The 19489-nt window shown below is 47.4% G+C and overlaps 1 protein-coding gene across 2 annotated transcripts in view; it reads right to left on the minus strand.

Moving 5' to 3' along the window:
- The window catches only part of IGF2BP1 (insulin like growth factor 2 mRNA binding protein 1), a 40186-nt gene extending 21566 nt beyond the window's left edge, over nt 1–18620 (minus strand). Inside the window, exons 1-2 of one of the 2 annotated variants that reach the window (XM_069543203.1) lie at nt 18129–18620; nt 16906–16966 (exon numbers count right to left, since the gene is read on the minus strand). In XM_069543203.1, coding sequence (XP_069399304.1) covers nt 16906–16966; nt 18129–18303 — 236 coding nt within the window. In that variant the 5' untranslated portion in view covers nt 18304–18620. The remainder of the gene's footprint in view (nt 1–16905; nt 16967–18128) is intronic. The other variant, XM_069543205.1, reaches the window with a different exon arrangement.
- Between the last annotated feature and the right edge of the window lie 869 nt (nt 18621–19489).

Genomic DNA, 19489 nt, shown 5'->3' on the forward strand with positions numbered 1-19489 from the left:
GATTAAGTCAGATTCTCCAGATTAGACCCTCATCTCCACCTCTCCCCCAGGTCACGGTTCTGACTAGCAGGCTGCATGCTCTTGAGCAAGTCAGGCCTCCAACTCTACAGACCTGAGTTTCTCACATCACAGAAACAAAGGATTAGGATTAGCCCATTTTACTGGATCTTGTATTCCCAGATACAGATCAACCCTATCCACCTACAATGATACACTTTCTTTTTTTTTTAATGTCTTTGGCTGTGCCAAATATTTATTTAGTTGTGGCATGCAGGATCTTCACTGTGGCATCTTTGCTGTGGAATGCAGGATCTTAGTTCCCTAATCAGGGATCAAACCCAGGCCACTCTGCATTGGGAGCATGCAGTTCTAACCACTGGACCACTAATTTTAAAAGTTCCTACACCTTTTTAATTAGAGTGACTTTCTGTGTCTTAATGGTCTACAGAAGTGGTTGTGAACCAATTTTTCCCCTGGAGATTCTCATTAGGAAATATGATAAAAGGTAAGAACACTCTTCACCAGAAAGATGCAAACATTCTGCACACAATTTAAAGATTTCATGGGTTAATGAAAGCTTTGGAATCCATCCATAGCCCAAAGTTAAGACACTCACTCACACATCCACACTAACTTCATCCCCAGTGATACCCAAATTCACTCCAGCCTCCAGGCATCTCCTCGAAAATGTGGGAAGAAACAGCCCAAGGCAATCAGAAAACTAAGCTTGCCTGGTGATGGGGTTGGGGTTATTACTTGGCCATTTTAAAAGAGTGAGCAACTAATTAAGATTTTTCAAACTTGCAATGACACCATGTTCTTTTCATTCTAATCAGCAGTCAAGGTCATTACCACTTTCTTAAGGTTTCTGGTGTCCAGCTGCTGGAGTCATTCATTCCAGACTTTCTTGGCACCTGCTAGGCACTGAACCTGCGTTATCCACACTGCAGTAGCCATTAGTCTAGTCACGTGTGGCTACTGAGCACTTCAAATCAGCGACTGAATTTTTTCTTTAAACTAAAGGTTTCACATAATTTAACTTTTTCGTCTCTAAATTTTATGAACTCTAAATACAGATCAAATGCGTCCAATGAAAATTTATCATATGAATTGGAACAGGCTCTAACAGTAAAATAAAATACACATTGGGTTCCTAAGACTTCATGCTCATCATGATCAGTTATTCAGTTATGTCCGATTCTTTCTGAACCTGCAACCCAGCAGGCTGCTCCGTCCATGGGATTTCCCAGGCAAAGAATACTGGAGTGGATTGCCACTTCCTTCTCCAGGGAATCTTCCTGACCCAGGGACCAAACCTGGGTCTGCTGCATTATAGGCGGATTCTTTACTGCCAAGCCACCAGGGAAGGTAGTATCCCCCAAAATTAATAATAATAAAGTAGTAAAAGTAAGTTTATACAGATTGCATGCTGACAATAATCTCTGAATAAATTTAAAAAATAATTTGTTGAGTTAACCTTCTACATTACTTTCACTTTTTTTGAACTTCCCTGGTGGTCCAGTGGTTAAGAATCCACCTGCCAATGCAGGGGACATGACTTCGATCCCTGTCCAGGAAGATTCCTCATGCCTCAGAGCAACTAAGCCCGGGAACCACAACTAGTGAGGCCATGTTACGCACAAGAGAAGAAACCAAAATAAGAAAGCCCTCGAAAAGCAACGAAGACCCGGCACAGCCAAAAATAAATTTAATTTTTTTCCACTTTTTCCTCAATGTGGCTATTAGAAAATTTACACTTAGATGTGTGCCTTGCCTCACATTTCTATTGGACTGTGCGAGGCACTGTGCTGCAGTACAGAGCATGGAGTGATGAGGAAGCTAGGCAAGCCTCCTGCTTTCAGTTTACAGTCCAGCAGGACACCCTAGCTTGGTTAGGGACGGGAGAAGGGAACAGACAAGGTTAACTGCATTGAGGAGGTGGGCTGGGCACAGCAACCCTTCAGAAGTGGGTGATACTGTCGACTCCTCAACAAGAGAGTCCCATGCAGCTGACACCAGAGAAGAGGCACCGACCCCGCCCCCCCAAAGCTGGCTCCCATCCCAGTTGCTTTGCCCAACTGAAAAATCACACATAAAAGATGTCCTAATGTGCCAACCTCTGCCCTTCCCATAAGATCACCATTGACCTAGTCCTTCCTCCCCACCCTGCCTCCTTATCCCTGTAGAGTGGAGAGGTGGAGAAAAAAATAATTGTGGAGGAAAGCTTCTGAAGGGGGCGGACCTGGCACGCTCCAAGCATGGCAGTAGCTGAGAAAGGGGGCGGGGCTGGGGAGGGGAGGAGAAGCTGGCACAATGCCCAGGGCTCTGTGCCAGGCTGATCCAGAGGTAGGGCAGCCAGACAGGCAGGCAGCCGGGTGGGTTGACGGGCAGGGTAGGGGCTGGAAAGGAAAACACAGACCTGCTGGAAGATGCAGAACCAGGCAGAGCAGATGCCACCACCAAGGGGTCAAAGTATTGGGGAAACAGGACAGCAGGGACACCGCTGGAATGTATCTCTGGTCCCTCAAACATGGTCTTTTAAAGGTATGCAGCACACACACCGTCCGTGTGCTCCTGAACTAATGCTGAGGACAGGAAGCAAATTCTGGGGAGAAACTCTGGGACAAATCATAGCCCCTCTTTGGAAGGCTCTTGTACTGTGTTTAAAGTGCTCCTGGCCCGCCTGGAATCAGGGAAGAAGACGGGGATTCATTAGGCTTCTCAGATGACCAAGGACACACACACATAATTAACCCAGCAATAGCAAGTTCCAGTTGAAGAAAATCAGATTCCAACACCGAGGAAATCAGATGTAGACACTGAGGTCTAACAGAGTCCTAAATAGTCCGTCTCATTTTATAGAAGGAGAAACCGAGGCACAGGAAAAGGAAAGAGACTTGGAAACTGAGGTAGGACTAGAACTCAGCTCTCCTCCCAGGCTGGTTTCTGCTCATCTCACCAAACTTCGGTTCTTTCTCTCTGACAAGAAGTGTTAACACAGCAGAAGCTTGTATAGCCCCAATGTCAGCAGCAGGAAAAATGCCCATATTCTGTATGGCTAAGTGCGTGCCAACTGGCTTTTATTGCATGCGGCTCCAATTTGGGCACAGGATTTAACTTGCAGAAGAGCTAACTACACTATAATACGGCTGGATGATTGTCAGATTTGTTAGCAGGGAAAAAGTATAGTCACCAAATATTGTCTTGCAAAATTTCATCTTGGTTTGGGATAGGCAGGAGTGCAGAGGTTGACAGGCAGTTGGGAAGGCGCTACCTGGTGTTGGAGAGCAAGCAAAGGAGGAATAAATCTTTTGCTCAATTTACTCATCTCGGAAATACATGGTTTGACTAGAGAGCCCACTTTTTTTTTTTCCTTGCCCATCTGGGCAGCGCCAGAGGAAGCCAAAACAGAAGCTAAGGCAGCGTAGCTCTTTCGAGACAAATTCCAAGTCAGCCTGGGCCAATTGCCACTCCCTGCCTCCACAGTGCTCTCTCTGCCTAGAATCCATGCGCTTTCACCTGAGGGCTGCCTAGAGCCCGAGATGGCCTCCTGAGCTCAACAGATGAAGTGCGAGGTGTGAAGGAGCCATGCGCTAAACTGGATGCATGGAGACAAACAGGAGAGGTGCCCACTGTGAGTAGCACAACCCTGCTGGTGGAGGGAGCAACGCTGTGGGTAAGAAATGAACCATTGGGGACACCGCTCACCTTCATTCTCTGGCCGGTAATGGGAAGCGTTCCCAGGATCTTCCCTCAGAGCCGGGGAGGCTAATACACTCTGACGGAAAGGTAGAGGGGGCTAGAAAGACCTCACGGAGAGACGGATTTAGCTTTCATCCCCTCAGTGGAGATATCAGCATCTCTTGAAGAAGCTTTAGAGCCAAAAGGTCTGGCCTCAGGGGCCAGAGACCTGGCTGAGGATGGAGCTGACACTCAAGGGAAAGCACTACCAAGGTGTGCCTCAGAAATGAAGCAAGGGGGCGGCAGGGTGGGGGGGTCCCTCCCCTCATGGGGGACCAGCAAGCTCTGAAGCACAGCTCCAGGCTAAGATTTTGAGGCAGAGAAGCAAAGAAATGAAAACTAGATCAGTCTTAACAGAAATCTTCTTCTCTTCTTCTGCAACTCAAAATTTGCACTGAGAAAGACCTTGGTGTCACTTGGGCGCTTCTTGGAATTGCTGGTTTTCCTGTGAAAGGATGGGGATGTATGCCAGTAGACGTTGAAAAATACAATTCACCCTGTTGGTGGGAAGGTGCTCTGGTTGTGTTCCTCCAACAGGAGGTTAACAATCTCAAGGAATTCTCTCCTCCAGCTGCCAACGCAGACCTGTTGGTGGTGGAAAACTTCAGGAACTGATGTTTCTTTCTTTCTAGTGGGTAGTGCATCAAAACAATTCTCCCCTGCCACGGACGTGCAGCCCTGAGTTCTGCCCCGGCTTGGGCGGGAGCGACATGCCCTCTCTGTTAAAGGCCTTTCTCCCCAGCCCCAGATTCTGCCAGGACGTCCCATCAGCGTCATGGGAGATGGTTCTCACCATCCTGGGCCAGGAGCAGGAGCAAGGGCTCCAAGAGCCCAAGGGACCCAGGGCGGCGAGGACAACGGGGAGCAGGCGCGGCAAGGCAAAGGAGAAAGAGGTGCCTGGGAAGGGCGGCAGCAGCTGAGGGTGGGGGAGGGCTGGCAGCAGCTGGGGGGGAGGAGGGGAGTCCTCATGAACGGGCAATTGAGAAGGGCCGAGCAGCTGAGCGGCCGGGCTGGCGTCGCCGGGCCTGTGCCCCACGTGGGCCGGCCCCTTCCCCCAGCCCCTCTCACCTCAGCCGGCAGAAGCCGAGCGCTCAGCCCCCCAACCCGGCTGCTGGGTGGGCCGAGTTGGCAGAGCACAAGGAGGGGGACCGAGGGTGTGCCCGGGGCCCGCGGGGGCCCGGCGGTCTAGAACGTTCTGCCGCCAGAACCCCCTCGGCTTCCCGACTCGCCACAGCCGGTCCCACCCGGCCCAGGGGGCCCCGGGCTACCCGCGCAGGGCCCGGAGGGGGAGGGGACGGCCGCCGGGGGCTGCCGGGTGGGGGTGGGGACCAGGACTTTGCCCTTTGTCTCTCTCTCCAGAGCCACCGGCCGAAACCCGACCCCATCAGCGAGCCTGGCAGCCAGCGAGGGGCAGGCTCCCCCTCTGGGGTCCTTTAGTAAATCCAGACCCGACCTCCCTGTGGTCAGGGCTGTGACTGAGGTGGTCCTGTGGGGGAGGGGGCTTCCCGCCTGCAAACAGGCCTGCAAGCATTTAAGTGGGAACCGGTTGGGGGTAGGGGGCTGGAAGTGGGGCCGCAGAAGCAGGAGGGGAGAAAATGGCCCGGGAGGCGGCATTCCTTAGAGACCTCGGCTGGGCTGTGGGAGGAGGCAGGACCCGGGCCGGGAGGCCTCCCACTGAGAAGGCAGGAACCGAGGCCTGGGAGTGGGGTGGGCTGGGGGCGCGGAACCAAGAGGCCTTCCGGGCCTCGTGAAAAAAGACCCTCCTCCCTGGGCGTTCTGGGAGCCACTATAGAAAATTTATAATCAAAGAGTCACACCTCCACGCAGAGTAGGGCATTTGTCTGGGGGTGCAAATGACATTCTTTTGTCCGCCCTCTTGGGGTGTCATCAGTTAAAGATAGTCTTATTAATAAACTCACGTTTACACAGTACTTCAGCAAAGAGGCAGACACAACAGCCTCTTTGGGTTTACAACCCACACTCTCCTATGAGCCTAGAACACAAGAGGTTGATTTGAGCCTCTAAACCACAGAATATTGAGAATATTTTTACTTTCATTCTGCAGCTCAAAAACAGGCTCAGGGGTTAAGTGCCTAGTCCCAAGTTGACACTAGCCCGCCAAGTGTCACCACACCATGAAGCCTGCTCCTGCTCACCAGGAAAGGTAACTGAGTTCTCGCTCCTCAAAAACATGTATGAGCTATGAATTATGATTCTGTAGGCTTGTAACAAAGGTTAACTCTTTGTCCTTTCCTGCTAGGAGGAGGCAGGGTGGGAGGGGAAGCCACTTGGGCCCTGCCCTTCCCCCCAGCCTCCCATTTTCCCCAGGTTTGAACCTAAACAAAAGGAAAAGGGAAAGAAAAAAAAAAAAAATCAACCTAAAGCTCCAGCCCTGGCACATCCAAGAATGCCAAAGGATGGAAGCTCTTAGAACTCAAAATACATACATACCCAGTTTATTTTCCGGGTTTAGGAGATGGGAGGTTTCAGATGGCAGGAGGCCCAAGAAGATACTGACCCCAGATCCCAAAGTGTACCCACATCTGGCCAAAGGGCAAGCTGAGATGGACATCTGAATCCTAAACCACTCAAGTCCTTCTCCAATTCATTCAACTCCCTTTCCGTAGGTTTTTCATTAAGAGAAGAATTCCCATTTCCTATCACAGCTGCCCAGACACAGGGAGAACACTCTTAGTTTTCTTCAGTCAAGATTGCCTGAAAATTCCAATGATGAGAAGAAAATACAATGCAAGGCAGGTATAAAATATCTAGAGTCAGGAGACTCAGAACACAGGAAAAATTAATGCCAAGCATGTTTTTATTTGCTAACCTTATGCCCTCCCCCCAAAAAACATTCAACTTCTCTTAAAGGATCACCTGCTCCCACCTTCTAAGAGAGCTCAGCCTTGAAGGTACAAAGGTCTGAGTTTGAATCTCAGCACTCCTTATTCATGGTACAATCTTGGCTAAGCTACCATAACCACTTAGAGGTTCAGCTTCTTCTGTGGAATGAAGACTAATGCCTGCAGGGTTCTTAGAAGTCAAAACAGGAACAATGCCTACATCTGAGTAGGTACTCAATAAATGCTTATCATTGCAAAAGGCACTCATCTTTTGACCTACAGCACAAAAAAGATGCTCAATAGGGGAAATAACAGTGACTATTCAGTGTCTACCTGGAGGGGGGCTCTGCTCTCCCCACTAGGATACCACCACTCTCTTCCAGAAGAGTTATCACCCCACAAACATCTCGCTGCCTGCCCCCAGTTTTCTCCCGAATCCACTCCTATTTTTTCTGCCCATCCTTCGAAACACAGCTCACACTCACTCAAAGCCTACCTCCTGCTAGTTCCTGAGGTTGTGTGCCTCGCATTGCAGCCTCTTGGTTTCTGTGGTCCCACAGCTTTTCTTGGATCTAAAGTGAAAATGCTGAGGGGCAGGAATGTTATCTTGCACCTTTTTTGTGCAGCTCCTTCTCCCTATGTCTCCATTCCCTGCCCTGAAAAAGACCAAATAATGCTAGATAAAAAAACCAATGAATAATCAAATGTTTAATTCAGGAGAAGGGTCAGGCAAAGACTCCCATTTTATATAAAATGGGGAGGCAACCACCATGTAAGAAAATCAAAACCGATGATGCAAATACGGCTGGAGGGAGGTAGGAATGGGGTGTTACTGTTTATGGGGTACAGTTTCAATCTTGCGAGATGAAAGGATTTCTAGAGATAAGTGGAGAGGATGGCTGCACCCCAATGTGAATATTCTTAGTACACCTGAACTGTATACTTAAAAATGGTCAATTTTATGCTCTATATATTTTACTTCATAAAATTATTAATTATTGCTTACTAATTTTAATATAAAATTTAATTTTTAATTTAAAGTTAATTTTTTTACTATGCCACAGCTTACACCAAAAAAAAAAAAAGGATAGAGGAGGAAACCTAAAATCTCCAGGAGAAAAATGATCTGATAAAAGTGTACTTCCTTGCATCTCCACACTAAAGACTAAGGTCTGTCTTTGTATTACATCTTGTCCTTTGTATTTGGTACCTGGCAGAGGGGATGTCAATAGCAGACTCTGAACAGATAAAAATAAGTGCATGCATGCATACATGCATGAATAGAGGTACCAAGCTTTGGCGCAATATGCAAACTATCAGATGTCTAATTAAATATTTTCTTACATGATTTAGTCGTAAATATGTATTTTTAAAATTATGCCCCACTTCATCCCCTAAAATGGCTGATGACTGAATGGCAAGACCCCCACACACTCAGACTAAAGTGGCTGACTGTGTGGTGTTTTAGAGGAGAAGAGAGGAACTTGGGCCTAGACAGGCACTATTCTTCTAGTTAGAAGTTCAGGGAATTCCCTAGGGGTCCAGTGGCTAAGACTCTACACTTTCAATGTACAGGGCAGGTGTTCCATCCCTGGTTAAGGAACTAAGATCCCACACACCATGGGGCACAGCCAAAAAAAAGAAGTTTAAAGGAAACTACCCAAGATGGTCGGGGCAAGGGTGGGAAAGTGAAATAAAGATGATCTGAGAGATCTGCGAGGTTGTGAGGTTTGTGAAATCATTTTATTCCCCCTCCTGCCTCCCACAGCTTATTATTCTGGACTTATATCATTCCAACCTATTCTAAAAAGTCAGCAGAAGCAGCTTTGAACCAAATGGTAATAAACATTGGGAGGAAACCCCTCTATATAAAATGAAACTTCAGCCAGCTAGATTTTCCCTTCTTCCACATTAAATAAAAAGTTGCTGGAGTGGACATGAAAAGATTATTCTTCTGAACCCTGCTGTCTCCCCAGCCAACATCTTATTTACATCCAGTCCTCGCTCAGAACAAACTGGCTGCAGCCACCAACAGCCACGTCTGTGAAGGATCGTCTTTGCCCTTTAATTTAGGGTTCCGTCTCCAAATCCTGCCAAGGCAACTGCTCTCTATTACAGTTGGACTTCTCCTCCCAAGCAACTTAGAGACCTGGAGGAGGAAGTGGCATAAATGTCTAATTCTGAATAGATAGCCCCAACAAGTTTACTCCACCCAACAGCCCCCACTTGAGTTCCTGTCTCCCCTCATTTTCTCCTCCTCAAGAGTACCTAATGGAAAGTTGACAAGCCTCAAGCAATCCCAAATGCCACTCCAGAAAAGAGGCAACACACATCATTCCACATAAACTAATTGTAAAATCCTTTATAGTAACTGATTAAAGTCACAAGCCTGTTAAATGGTCAAAAACCACATCCGGATTGAAAGCCCTACCCCTCCCCACCCCACTAAGAGAAGATTCAATCCTCACTCTCTGGACTGAAATGTGGAGAGGGACTCTAAGTCTGTGGGTAGGTATGCTTGTACCTTTTGAGCAGAAAGGGCTGAAGAAAGGAAGTGGACATGAAGGTGGGTCCAGAGTACACCTCTGGAGAGTATTTCCAGACCAGGGAAACAGACTGAGACCACCACGGCCTTGCCATCTAAGAGGGCACAGGGAGGGGAGCCAGGGATGCAGTCACTACCTCTGAATCCAAGGGACCCCCAACTCCTGAATGCCTACTTTGTTAGCCTAAGTAAGAGCAGAACTTCAAGTCAAACATGCCCATCTCCTACCAGGTAGGGGAAGCTGCTTATTTCTTCCTTCCTCAGCCCTTCTAGAGGACTTAAGAGTCCCCTTCACCCGGAATTCTCACAGAACCTACCTCATTGCAGAATTAGGGGAGTTCTCTTCTCATCAGTTTCCCTACCCTACAAGCACCTTTGACAGTAGCACCAGAGTAAAATTTCAGTGAGAAACCTGGTCCAGGCTGAGGGCATCAACAATGGAAAATATGCTCTATTCTCCTAAAAGGATGGTTAAGAGACAATGGTAGGGTCCATATCTAGGGATTCTTGGCAGTTGCCCTGATGAGCTTCATCTCTATCTCCCAAAAGGTGGCCTTTCCTTTTAGCACACAGGTTATCAAAAGCATCCTACACACAAATCCCCTTCAATATGCCTATCCATCATTGTTCCACATAAAATGCACACCATATTCACAGAAGCGGAGTTGAACACCCTACCTACTGCCTTCGGAAAATAGCCCAATGGTTACACCCAGTCCAAAGACAGGAGGCACAAGTCCATATCGAAAACAAAGGATAGGAATAGCTAATGTGTGGTAGCACCAGTTTACAGTTAAGGTAATGGTGGCTCAAGGAGATTAATTAACTTTTCCAGTTTCCCACTCATTGCCGGACTCTAAAACTCTCCGGAGATCTCTGGCGACACCTGGAAAGGTGTCCACACTTCTGTAAGACTGAGTGAGGGACCTAGGGAAGGACGTGAGACTGACCTAATAATAGTGCTTCCTCTCTCCTTGAGCCTCAAGAATTCTGAAAATGATTCCTGTCCTCCCTGCTCCTGTTGCCAAAGAACTCAGACTCCATAAACAACCTTTACACAAAACAATCTTTTAAAAATTTCTAAATTCTCTCATTTCTCCTCTTAAAGATTCTAACTATATCCAATTAACTAAATTAAACCATCCAATCAAACTTCACTCAGACTTAACATTTTCCATTCCAAGTGGCCAAAACATCTGGATGAAAAACTAATTTTTTAACTGAACTAACTCAAAATGAGTAAAAATGAAGCCTTCCTTAACCCACTTTTCCTAAGGAAATGTTCAAAGGATTGACTAACATCCACAAAACAGATATGCTGTAGAGGCAAAGAGAAAAAAAAAAGAGATCCTTCACTTCTTCTGTCTCCTCTCTAACAGGGATCTTCTCCACAACCTCCCCCACTAAACTATGAACAAATTTCCCACCCATCCTGACCGATCACTTATATATGCCTTTAGCCCCCAAAATGCCACTTGTCTAATAAGTCAGACTTGTCCTTAGGGGTTTTGAAAATATCTGGACAGTCTAGTAAAAAAATCCTTTTTTTACTCTTCCAGTTATTTGCTCTGTATTTCATACAAAAGCAGTTTACTGGTGGCTCGCCATGCTCTCTGCTCTCTGCCACACGACCAGAACATCAGATCCTGGAAGCCTGGACTTCTGCACTAGCACTGCGTTTCTGGTGGTGTTTGTTCTGTATACAGTTACATTTCAGCGTTTCGCAATCAAGTTTTCTCCAACTATATTAAAATGATGAGGTCCAGACCTACTCTTCTCCTGTGATTTACCCATAATCAACACACATCTTATTTCAGCAGTCTGCATTCAGGGTGAAAGGTTGTTCAAGCCTCTTCTTCCTTCACTCCATGCCACTTTATTGCAAACCTACTGGCTGCAAAGGAGAAGCAGGTCTTACAAAGCTGACTCTGCTTGTTCAATACTAGGATGACCCCTTGGACCTGCTAAAAAGTACAGAGCCCCCTGTAAACAAACTCCAGGTTCTTCTACTGGAACGCAGTTAACAAACCAAGGACTGGACATCTCCCTGTTTGTGCTGCCATCACAGGCGCTCTCCTGGACGATTGTCTTCCAGCCAAATCAAATCAATTTCCAAAAAAGCATACATTTTGATTCCACATTTTTTTTTCAAGGACAGACCTTTTCTTATTTCCTTTGACAGACATTTTAAAAGGTATGGACTAGACACAGGTGGAAATGGTATGCAAATCTGACGTTAAGGTGGAGTCAAACACTTGGTGGATCTCTGCAGCCTCACCAGTGGCCAACTGAAAGACCTACTGTCAATCATTTACAACTAAATAAAACCCATGGTAGATCCTCTGGTTACTATTACTCCCTTTGTTATTGTTTCAATCAGCCTTTGGGAGGTAGGGACACACAGTCCATCTTCTAAAGATTAAATATTATCCCACTCTGTTAACTCTTCAAGGTTCTATGCCCCATGGCTAAGGGCCTCAGGTCTATGGGACAGGGCAGCAACTAGAGGCACTTCCATTTTCTCTCCACCTCTCTCATCCTCTTTTCCCCGGACCCGCTCTTTTCCTGTCTCCTCTGCCTCTTCACTCCACATTCACCCACCAGCCTTTAGTTTTTGCCTTAGAATGGAAAGGTCTTGAGACAGCGCGGGTGCCAGAAGGTCTGCACCATGGGGCCTGGGACCTCTCCCCGTGTGGAAGGCCGGGTAAGCCGCGGCGAGGTTTGGGATCTGGGGGCTCCCAGGACCAAGACGAGGCTGTGGGCCGATGCGTCGCAGCCAGGGGTCTCGGGGACCCTGGGAAAGGAAGCCCTCCTCGGAGACCCAGGCCTGCGGCTGTTCCCGGGCAGGGGCTGGCTCAGAGGCAGGCGGGGGCCCCTGCGCGGAGCGGGCAGAGATTGCGAGGCCGGGGCTGGGCTGGGGCTGCGGCGGGCGGGGAAGGGTTAGGGCAGCGGGGCCGGCGCGGGCTCTCCAGGAAGCGCCTCCAGCGCCGCCTCGACTTTCTCTGCTTTTTGAAAAAGCGAAGGGAAGGCAGGCAACTCCGAAAGCAAAAATCGCCTTGCCCTGGGCTGAATCTAACACCGTCTTCCAAACCTGGTGTCTGAGAGCCCCTCTCCCGTCGGTCGCTGTGCGCCTCTGGCCGCTCCTCTTTAAAAGAGAAGCGGGCAATCCACCCCAACCCCCATCTCTCTTTCTTTTTTTTCCCCGTCTGGAATTTCCAACCCAGGACTAACTCGTCTGATTTTTCCAGTCTCCCCTGCTGCTTTTTTCCTCCCCTTTTCTCTCCCAAACACTCCCATCCCAAAATCTAAGCTGCACTTTCTGGAAGGCATTAGCCACATTTTAAGAATCTTTTAAGAGGATGGGGAGCGAACAAGACAGAATTTAAATTCTAACAGTTGGCGAAATGTCTGTTCTTCAAACGCCTTTGGTTCATACATTTATTCTAATGACAACATGACCAACACCAACACCAGCCCCCCCCCACACACAAATCAACACACGTATAAATAATCTGTATCTCTTCATCACAAAAACCCTTAAACGTCTACAAATAGCACTTAGGTCTCCTTCTTTTCACTTTAAACCAGATCTGAAAAAAAAAATTTAGTGTTTAAAAATTTTATACTCACAAGCCTATCTCAATGGTGCCTTTGTCAACTGTTGTTACACATTATAGAATAAATAAGCTAAAAAAAACGAGGCTTAAAAGTACTCAAACACATAAAGTAAGATTCAAATGACATATATTAAGGTAATTTTAAAAGATTAGATGCTCTGAAGCTTTGAATCAAGATTCTTCCAATGATTAACGTCATGTATTTCACCTCTAAAACATAATTACAAGAAAGAACGTTTTGCTCTTGTTCCAGCAAAGTCTATGCCATTACAATTTTACATTTGGACCAGTTAACTATACTTTGAATAAATTAGTGATGGGAATTACAATTCTTCCACCTCTTTACGCAAAAGTTCTCCATCTGGGAAATCATTGGAGTAAAATTTCATCTACTTTGGGTTAGAAAGCCAAGGGTTCTGGAAACCTACAGCTCTTCCAAAGGACAGTCTTATACCACTGTCTTTAGCAAAGTCATCTTCAAATACTGAGCACTAAATGCTAAGTTAAAGATTTCTCTAGCAGTGAAAAAAATAAATTTGCAAACATTTACTTTCTAGGTGACAATTAAAATGGAAAGAGTGAATTGATTTCCACCTTTTCTCCAAACAGTGCAGAAAAATTAAGAATCAACTGATTTTTTTCCAACTTATTTAAAACTCAAAAAAACTGCTATTAGTTAAGAAAACCTTTTTACTAAAAGTGTAAAACTATTTCTACTTTCAACTTACTTGTTGAAGACCTGGTCAAATGTACCTTTCAGCTATAACCACTATGGCAAAAGTGCCTGCAAATACTCCCACTCTAGTACTTTTCCTCCTTTGAAGTTTTTTTTTTTTTTTTAAGACATTCCCTTGCTTCTCTTATAATTCATTTCAGCCCATAAGAACAATTTTCCTTAAAGGCAAACCCATTCCTGAAGGCAAAATTTTTGTCTGTTTTGAATACACTCAGTGATCCAGTTATTTCTTCAGTGTCTCCATAAATCACTTAAAAATATTTGTTGCCATTCACAAGCCATCCCTTTACAGAGATTTTTAAAGCAACCAACTTTTAAAAATTAAACCGTACAATCAGAATAAAGTTTGAATACATACTCTTCTAAGTTCTCACACTTCATTTGGCTGGAAGACCATTTTTTGTGTGTTTTTTGATAGTCAGAAATACAAGGCAAAGTGTTCAATTAGCCCACCTCATTTTAAATCAGAAAAAACAACACTAACCTGCCTAAGAAAATCAAAGTCTTCATCTTGAACACATTTCACCTAGAGTAATGGAGTACATCTTTTTTTTCCCTTAACAACACCTTTTATTTTGATGACACCAGTTGACAGGAGGTATGCTATCTTTAGGCCACATTCCTCTAGAAAAAGTCACACACAGTGGTCAATTAAACAAAAATTTAATTCCCTTTTAAGGAATTTTCTTCCAAAATACCCAAGTCTCATTAGGATGATACCCTTTTACCTTCACTACTCAAGTGTCTCAAATTTAAAAATTAAATAAATACAAATGCTTTCCACAATTTTGCTTTGCCTCCTTTGTCTTAACACTTGGCAGTAAATTTATATAGATTCTCAACAATAAGCTGAAACTCTTGACTAAAATTCCAACACTGACTAAGAGGGTATTTGGAAAGGTGATCTCAAGAGAAATTTAATGCCATTCATCTAAAAAATTCAATTTAATGTTTTCAGTGTTAATGTATATTGTTCATTCTCTTGAGTTCTTAAAAAGGAACAAACTGTATTTATCAAATAGATACAAGGTTAAAACAAAATATATTAATACTTCAAAATCAGTTACTCAGAGGGAACTGCTAAAAAATATTGTATCTTTTGCTTGCTAACCCCCATCCTCTAAAAACAAAAACAAACAAAACAACCCCCCAGGAACTAGGTTGGAAGGTTTTTATGAATTTCTTGGAAATCTTTAAAGCCATAGTTCATTTGGAACTGAGTACATCAAGAAGAGTTCTCCTCTATTTTTAAACAGTGAAAACCACACACACACACACACACACACACACACACACCCCACACATATATATATATGCACCATTGTTCATTTTGCTTAAAATACAGCAGTCATAGTTAATTAACTAGTTCCTGTCCTATACATCCACAAAACTAAAAAAGCCAGGAACAAACCAACTGAAGAAATACTTTTCAGACAGACTGAAAACACATACCACAACATGCTTCCTCAAAGAACACAAAATGATAGAGCAAACCGACTTCAGGAAAACAAACCTTTTTTTAAATCCTAAAACTTCAAAAATTGATTCATTCTAGAAAAATGAAGTGCCTTACCACCACTCAGAGGAACAAAACACAACTGACTCAATGTTTGTGCTCAAAAATTGTTTCAGGAAGGGGGGAGAACACACAAAAGTTCGAATATGGGTGTGGAAAGGAAGATTTTGTACCCAGTCCTCACAAACCCCACCCTTTCCCAACTCAAAGAAGCTCTCAGTAATACATTTTGGAGGGAACAAGAAGCAGCCTGAAAATGGCTTTAAAGCAAGCAGATGGCTTAGGAGAAAAGATCCATAAAATACAGAGCACCATGAAAATTAAAATATAAATGTTTTGGGTTCCATTTCATCACATTTTGCTGTTTTTCTTGCTTTTCACTTCATTCCCTTTAAAATTTAAACCATCCTTTAAAGCAAAAGGAAAAATTCCACATTATTCAGAATTCCAGTTATTCTGGTTATTTCCCATCAACAAGTTTCAAACACTCAGCTTTCAGTTCAAAAATCCACTATCTTCTCAGTAAATCTACTGATGTCAGTGTCCATACTTCTCTTATTCCCATCTCCAGGAAATGCTTCCAAATAATAATACTTTTTTTTCTTTCTTCTGCTTTTATTGCCTCTTTATTCCTTAACCATAATTGCCTTTCCAATAACAGAGTATTTCAAGCACTGGAGGTTAAATCACAAGCTCTATAAACATAGTTACAAGTCATATTGATCATCTATAGATACAACAGTTCCATGTTACTTAAATATCTCAACCTAAAGCACTGAACAGATTTTTCTCACATTAAACTTTGTAGATCCTCTTAACTGCCTTCAAAAAAGCACAGTCACCCACACTTCCACCCTCCCACCCAGAAAAAGCCAGGGACTATCCTGAAATGCAGCAAGTTTCCAGTTGAAATGGGGGGGGGGGGGGAGGATCATAGATTTTCTGGGGACTGCAACAGGAGAGAAAATTCTGCACTGTCAACACGTTTAAAGTGAGGTTTGCAGAAAGACTGCCCTTATACTTCCCAGCCAGAGTTCAATGAAAGATATGAACCATGAATCAGTTTTGGGGATAACATGATAGAGGTACTCCCTTTGCTAAAGAGAGAACAGGAAGGTATTGAACAGTCTCTTTCTTACACACATACACACACACACACACATACACACACCCATTCATCCAGGGAGTTCTAGACCCTCCAAAGAGCCCCAGCTCACAGCCTGAACACAAAGCTCTCACCCCAGATGGTCCCCTTGTAACAATGGACTGAAGGAGTGGGGGTGGGGGGCTCGGAAAGGATAGTACAGCCAAAGCGTATTTGCAAAATCCAGTTGGAAGGGGTGGGCTAGGTCTGAGGGGAGGGACTAGAGGTAGGGGTCTGTGAAAAAAAATTATGCCTTTGCCTGTTCCAGAAATATAAATAAAGCGCAAGCATAGAATTCTTCAGGGGGCAGGAACTCATTCCACTTCCCCTAGGAAGTCAAAGGGGACCCCTCTCCCAATTCACTTAAGAATTATGGTGAGAGAAGGGTGGAAAAAACAGGCCTGCTAAAAAGTTGCTTAATGTCCATGAGTCTAAACTCTTAAAAAGATTTTTAGCTTCCCTACAAAAATAGCCCCACACACCTGAACAAACTCCAAAAGGTTTCTCCCCTATTGATCTTTTCTCCCTTTACTTCTCCAAGTAACATCTCCTAGTCCACCCCAGCCCCAGCTTTTTTTTTTTACAAGCTGTAAACCACCCATTACAAGATCTTAGCCAATCTTCCTTCCCTGCCCCCAACATCCGGAGTTGGGGGTAGGAAGGCCAGTAAAGGATTTCTTCCCCTAGAAACACGATGGACCCCTAAACACAGCCTCTCAGCATCCCCAGGCTGACCCCTCCCCAGAGAAAAGCTCATTCCTACCTTTGTTTTTTGGGAACGGAGTGTTCAATCTCTAGGCGTTTTCCTTGCAGCTCCACTTTCCCTACAGATTAAATTGAAAAAGACAATATGAGGGCTTGGAAAGGGGGTAGGGGGGGCGGGAAAAGAAAGGAGAAAGACACTAGGGTGATTCAGGGGTTACTGGGATTTGAGATCTTCCTAGGAATCCAGGTAGTGGGATCCGCAGCCGGATGTGAGAAGGTCGCTGGAGGAATGGTGGACTCTATAAATTCATTATCATGTTTTCTGAATTTGTGTTTTGTTCTCTCACGGAAGCTAGCTGAGTAGTGGACGGCTCTGGGAGCCGGATTTGGGAGATGCGAGGGCGTCCGTGTGGGCCGGCTACCTTTCCAGCTCCCAGATGTGGGGAGAGGGGGCCGAGAAAGGGCTCCCCGTTTCTCCTAAAGTGTGTGGCGGGGGGTCGGGGGGTGGGGGGGTGGGGTGCAGAATGAAACTTTATTTTCCTGCCTAGCCAGGGAGAAGGGCTTCGGGTGGCGGGGCGGTCACCTGTCGGGACCGGCCCGGAGGCGAGGCCCGGGGAAGCGGAGCGGGGCCCCCGCGGGAGGGTCCCCGGCGGCCGCGGCGCGCGCCTCTCGGCCCAGCCTGGGTCTCGGGAAGCAGCATGGCGACCCGCCGCCGCCGCCGCCGCCGCCGCGCCACCCCGCTCACGCCCCACTTTCAAATCAAAATGGCTCAAGCCCCGGGCCCTGGGCGGGAGGCGGGACCCCGCTGCTCTCAGGTCGAGCCCGAAAGCTGCAGTCCCCACGGAAACCCTGGAGATCGGGAACCGAGCGAGGACCCTTCCCCGCCCGGAAAGGCCTAGGGCGGAGAAAAGGGAGGGAGTGCTGGGGGGGCGGGGGGGCGTCCAGCCTTGGACATCGAGGGCCTGACTTAGAACGAAGCCCACGCGGTGGTCGTCTTGGTGGCGAGTTCCCCTCCTCCTGCCAGCGGGGGCTCCCGTCCCGTCGTTGGGGGGGTACGGGGATCACCTCACTAAAACCTCCAGCTCTTCATCTAGGGCTGGGAGGGACCGGCGAGGGGTCAAAGGGGGAACCGAGAGGGCGTCGGAGGAGGTGGGTGGAAGTCGGTACCCAGGCCAAGCCCCGTAGGCCGGGAGCAGAGAGGAGTTGGCGGGCAGGGGAAGAGGAGGAGCAGGTCCCCGTTGTTCAGGCGGTGCTTTCTCCGGGGAGGGGGTGGACTCTTACCCGAGAAAGTTTCGATGGCCTTCATCGCCCAGTGCTCGTCGGGGCAGTCCACGAAGGCATAGCCGGATTTGACCAAGAACTGGCCGCTGTAGGAGATCTTGTGCTCCGCAAACACTTTCTCCAAGTCCGCGGGGGTCACGCTCTCGTTGAGATTGCCGATGTACAGCTTGTTCATGGTGGCGGTCTCGGGCAGGACGCGGTCCCGGGCAAGGCCGAGCAGACGGGCGCGGGCGGCGAGCCTCCTAGGCCGAGGCGGGAGGCGGCGGCAGCAGACACAAACTTTCTTTGCACCCCACCCCTCAAGTTGTCCGGAGCCGGGGCGGGGAGAGCGGCCGGAGGGCGCGCAGAGGTCGCGGGAGAGTTCGGGGAGGCCCGGGAGAAGTGCCCGCGGCGCGCTGGGAGGCGGACGACGCGGCGCGGCTCCTTCCCTTCAGTCCGAAACCCCTCCGAGCGGGCTGGTGTGTCACGTTTCTCCGCGGCCGCCCTGGCGCCGCCTCTAAATAAAATCGACTTGAAAAAAAAAATGGAGCGGAAAAAAAAAAAAAAGGCAAAGCCACGTGGTGAAAGCCCCCACCCACCCTGCAGGGGAAGACCCCCGACGCCTCAGGGCCCTTGGGCCCTCCAATCCAGCCCAGCCTAGCAAACTCCCACCCTGGGGGGTGGGGGGTGGGCTCTCAACTCACCCCCCGGGTAAGCTGGGTAGGAGGGGGCTGCTTTCGTGTAGCTCTACTTGCCCCCTCCCCCTTGCAAGAATCTGGCCCCTAGGGAGGCGCCCCGCCCCCCCCACACCCATCCCCCTACCCGGGCCCTAGCTGGGGGAGGGTTGTCCAGCCCCAAATCTCCCTCCTCTTACGAGGTTGGGTAAAATGTGCGGTTATTTTTTATTCAAGTGGTCGGGGCTGGGGGGGAGTTTGCCCACCCTACCCCAGCTAACTGCTAGCGACTGACAGGAGGGGGACGGCCGAGAGAGACAAAGAGAATGAGGACTCTGGGGTCTTCAGGAGGGGGTCGCGCGAGCCGGTGATTTGAAAAGAAAGGCGCTTTTCCTCTAGATCTTTAAGTGTGTGTGTGGGGGGGGGGGTCTCGGCCTCCCCTACCCCAGCTCTAGGAGACTGCCTCGCCTCGGGGAGTCTGGGACTGAGGGGCCCCGAAAGCGCGGGACTGGGAAGCTGGAAAACACGGGGGATCGCGGCTGGAAACCAGGGATCCGCAGAAAATCGTGTTTCGGGATTCTCTCGGGAGAAAGGATGGCTCACACCCGGGGTTCGGCTGTTGAACTCTTAACGTCTCGGGGTCCTGGGGGAAAGCGCGGCTCCGGCCCAAGATGACCCCGAGAGAGGGAGGGGTGGAGAGAAGGAAGA

The sequence above is a fragment of the Ovis canadensis genome, chromosome 11, assembly GCF_042477335.2.
Source record: "Ovis canadensis isolate MfBH-ARS-UI-01 breed Bighorn chromosome 11, ARS-UI_OviCan_v2, whole genome shotgun sequence".
Taxonomy (NCBI): Eukaryota; Metazoa; Chordata; class Mammalia; order Artiodactyla; family Bovidae; genus Ovis; species Ovis canadensis.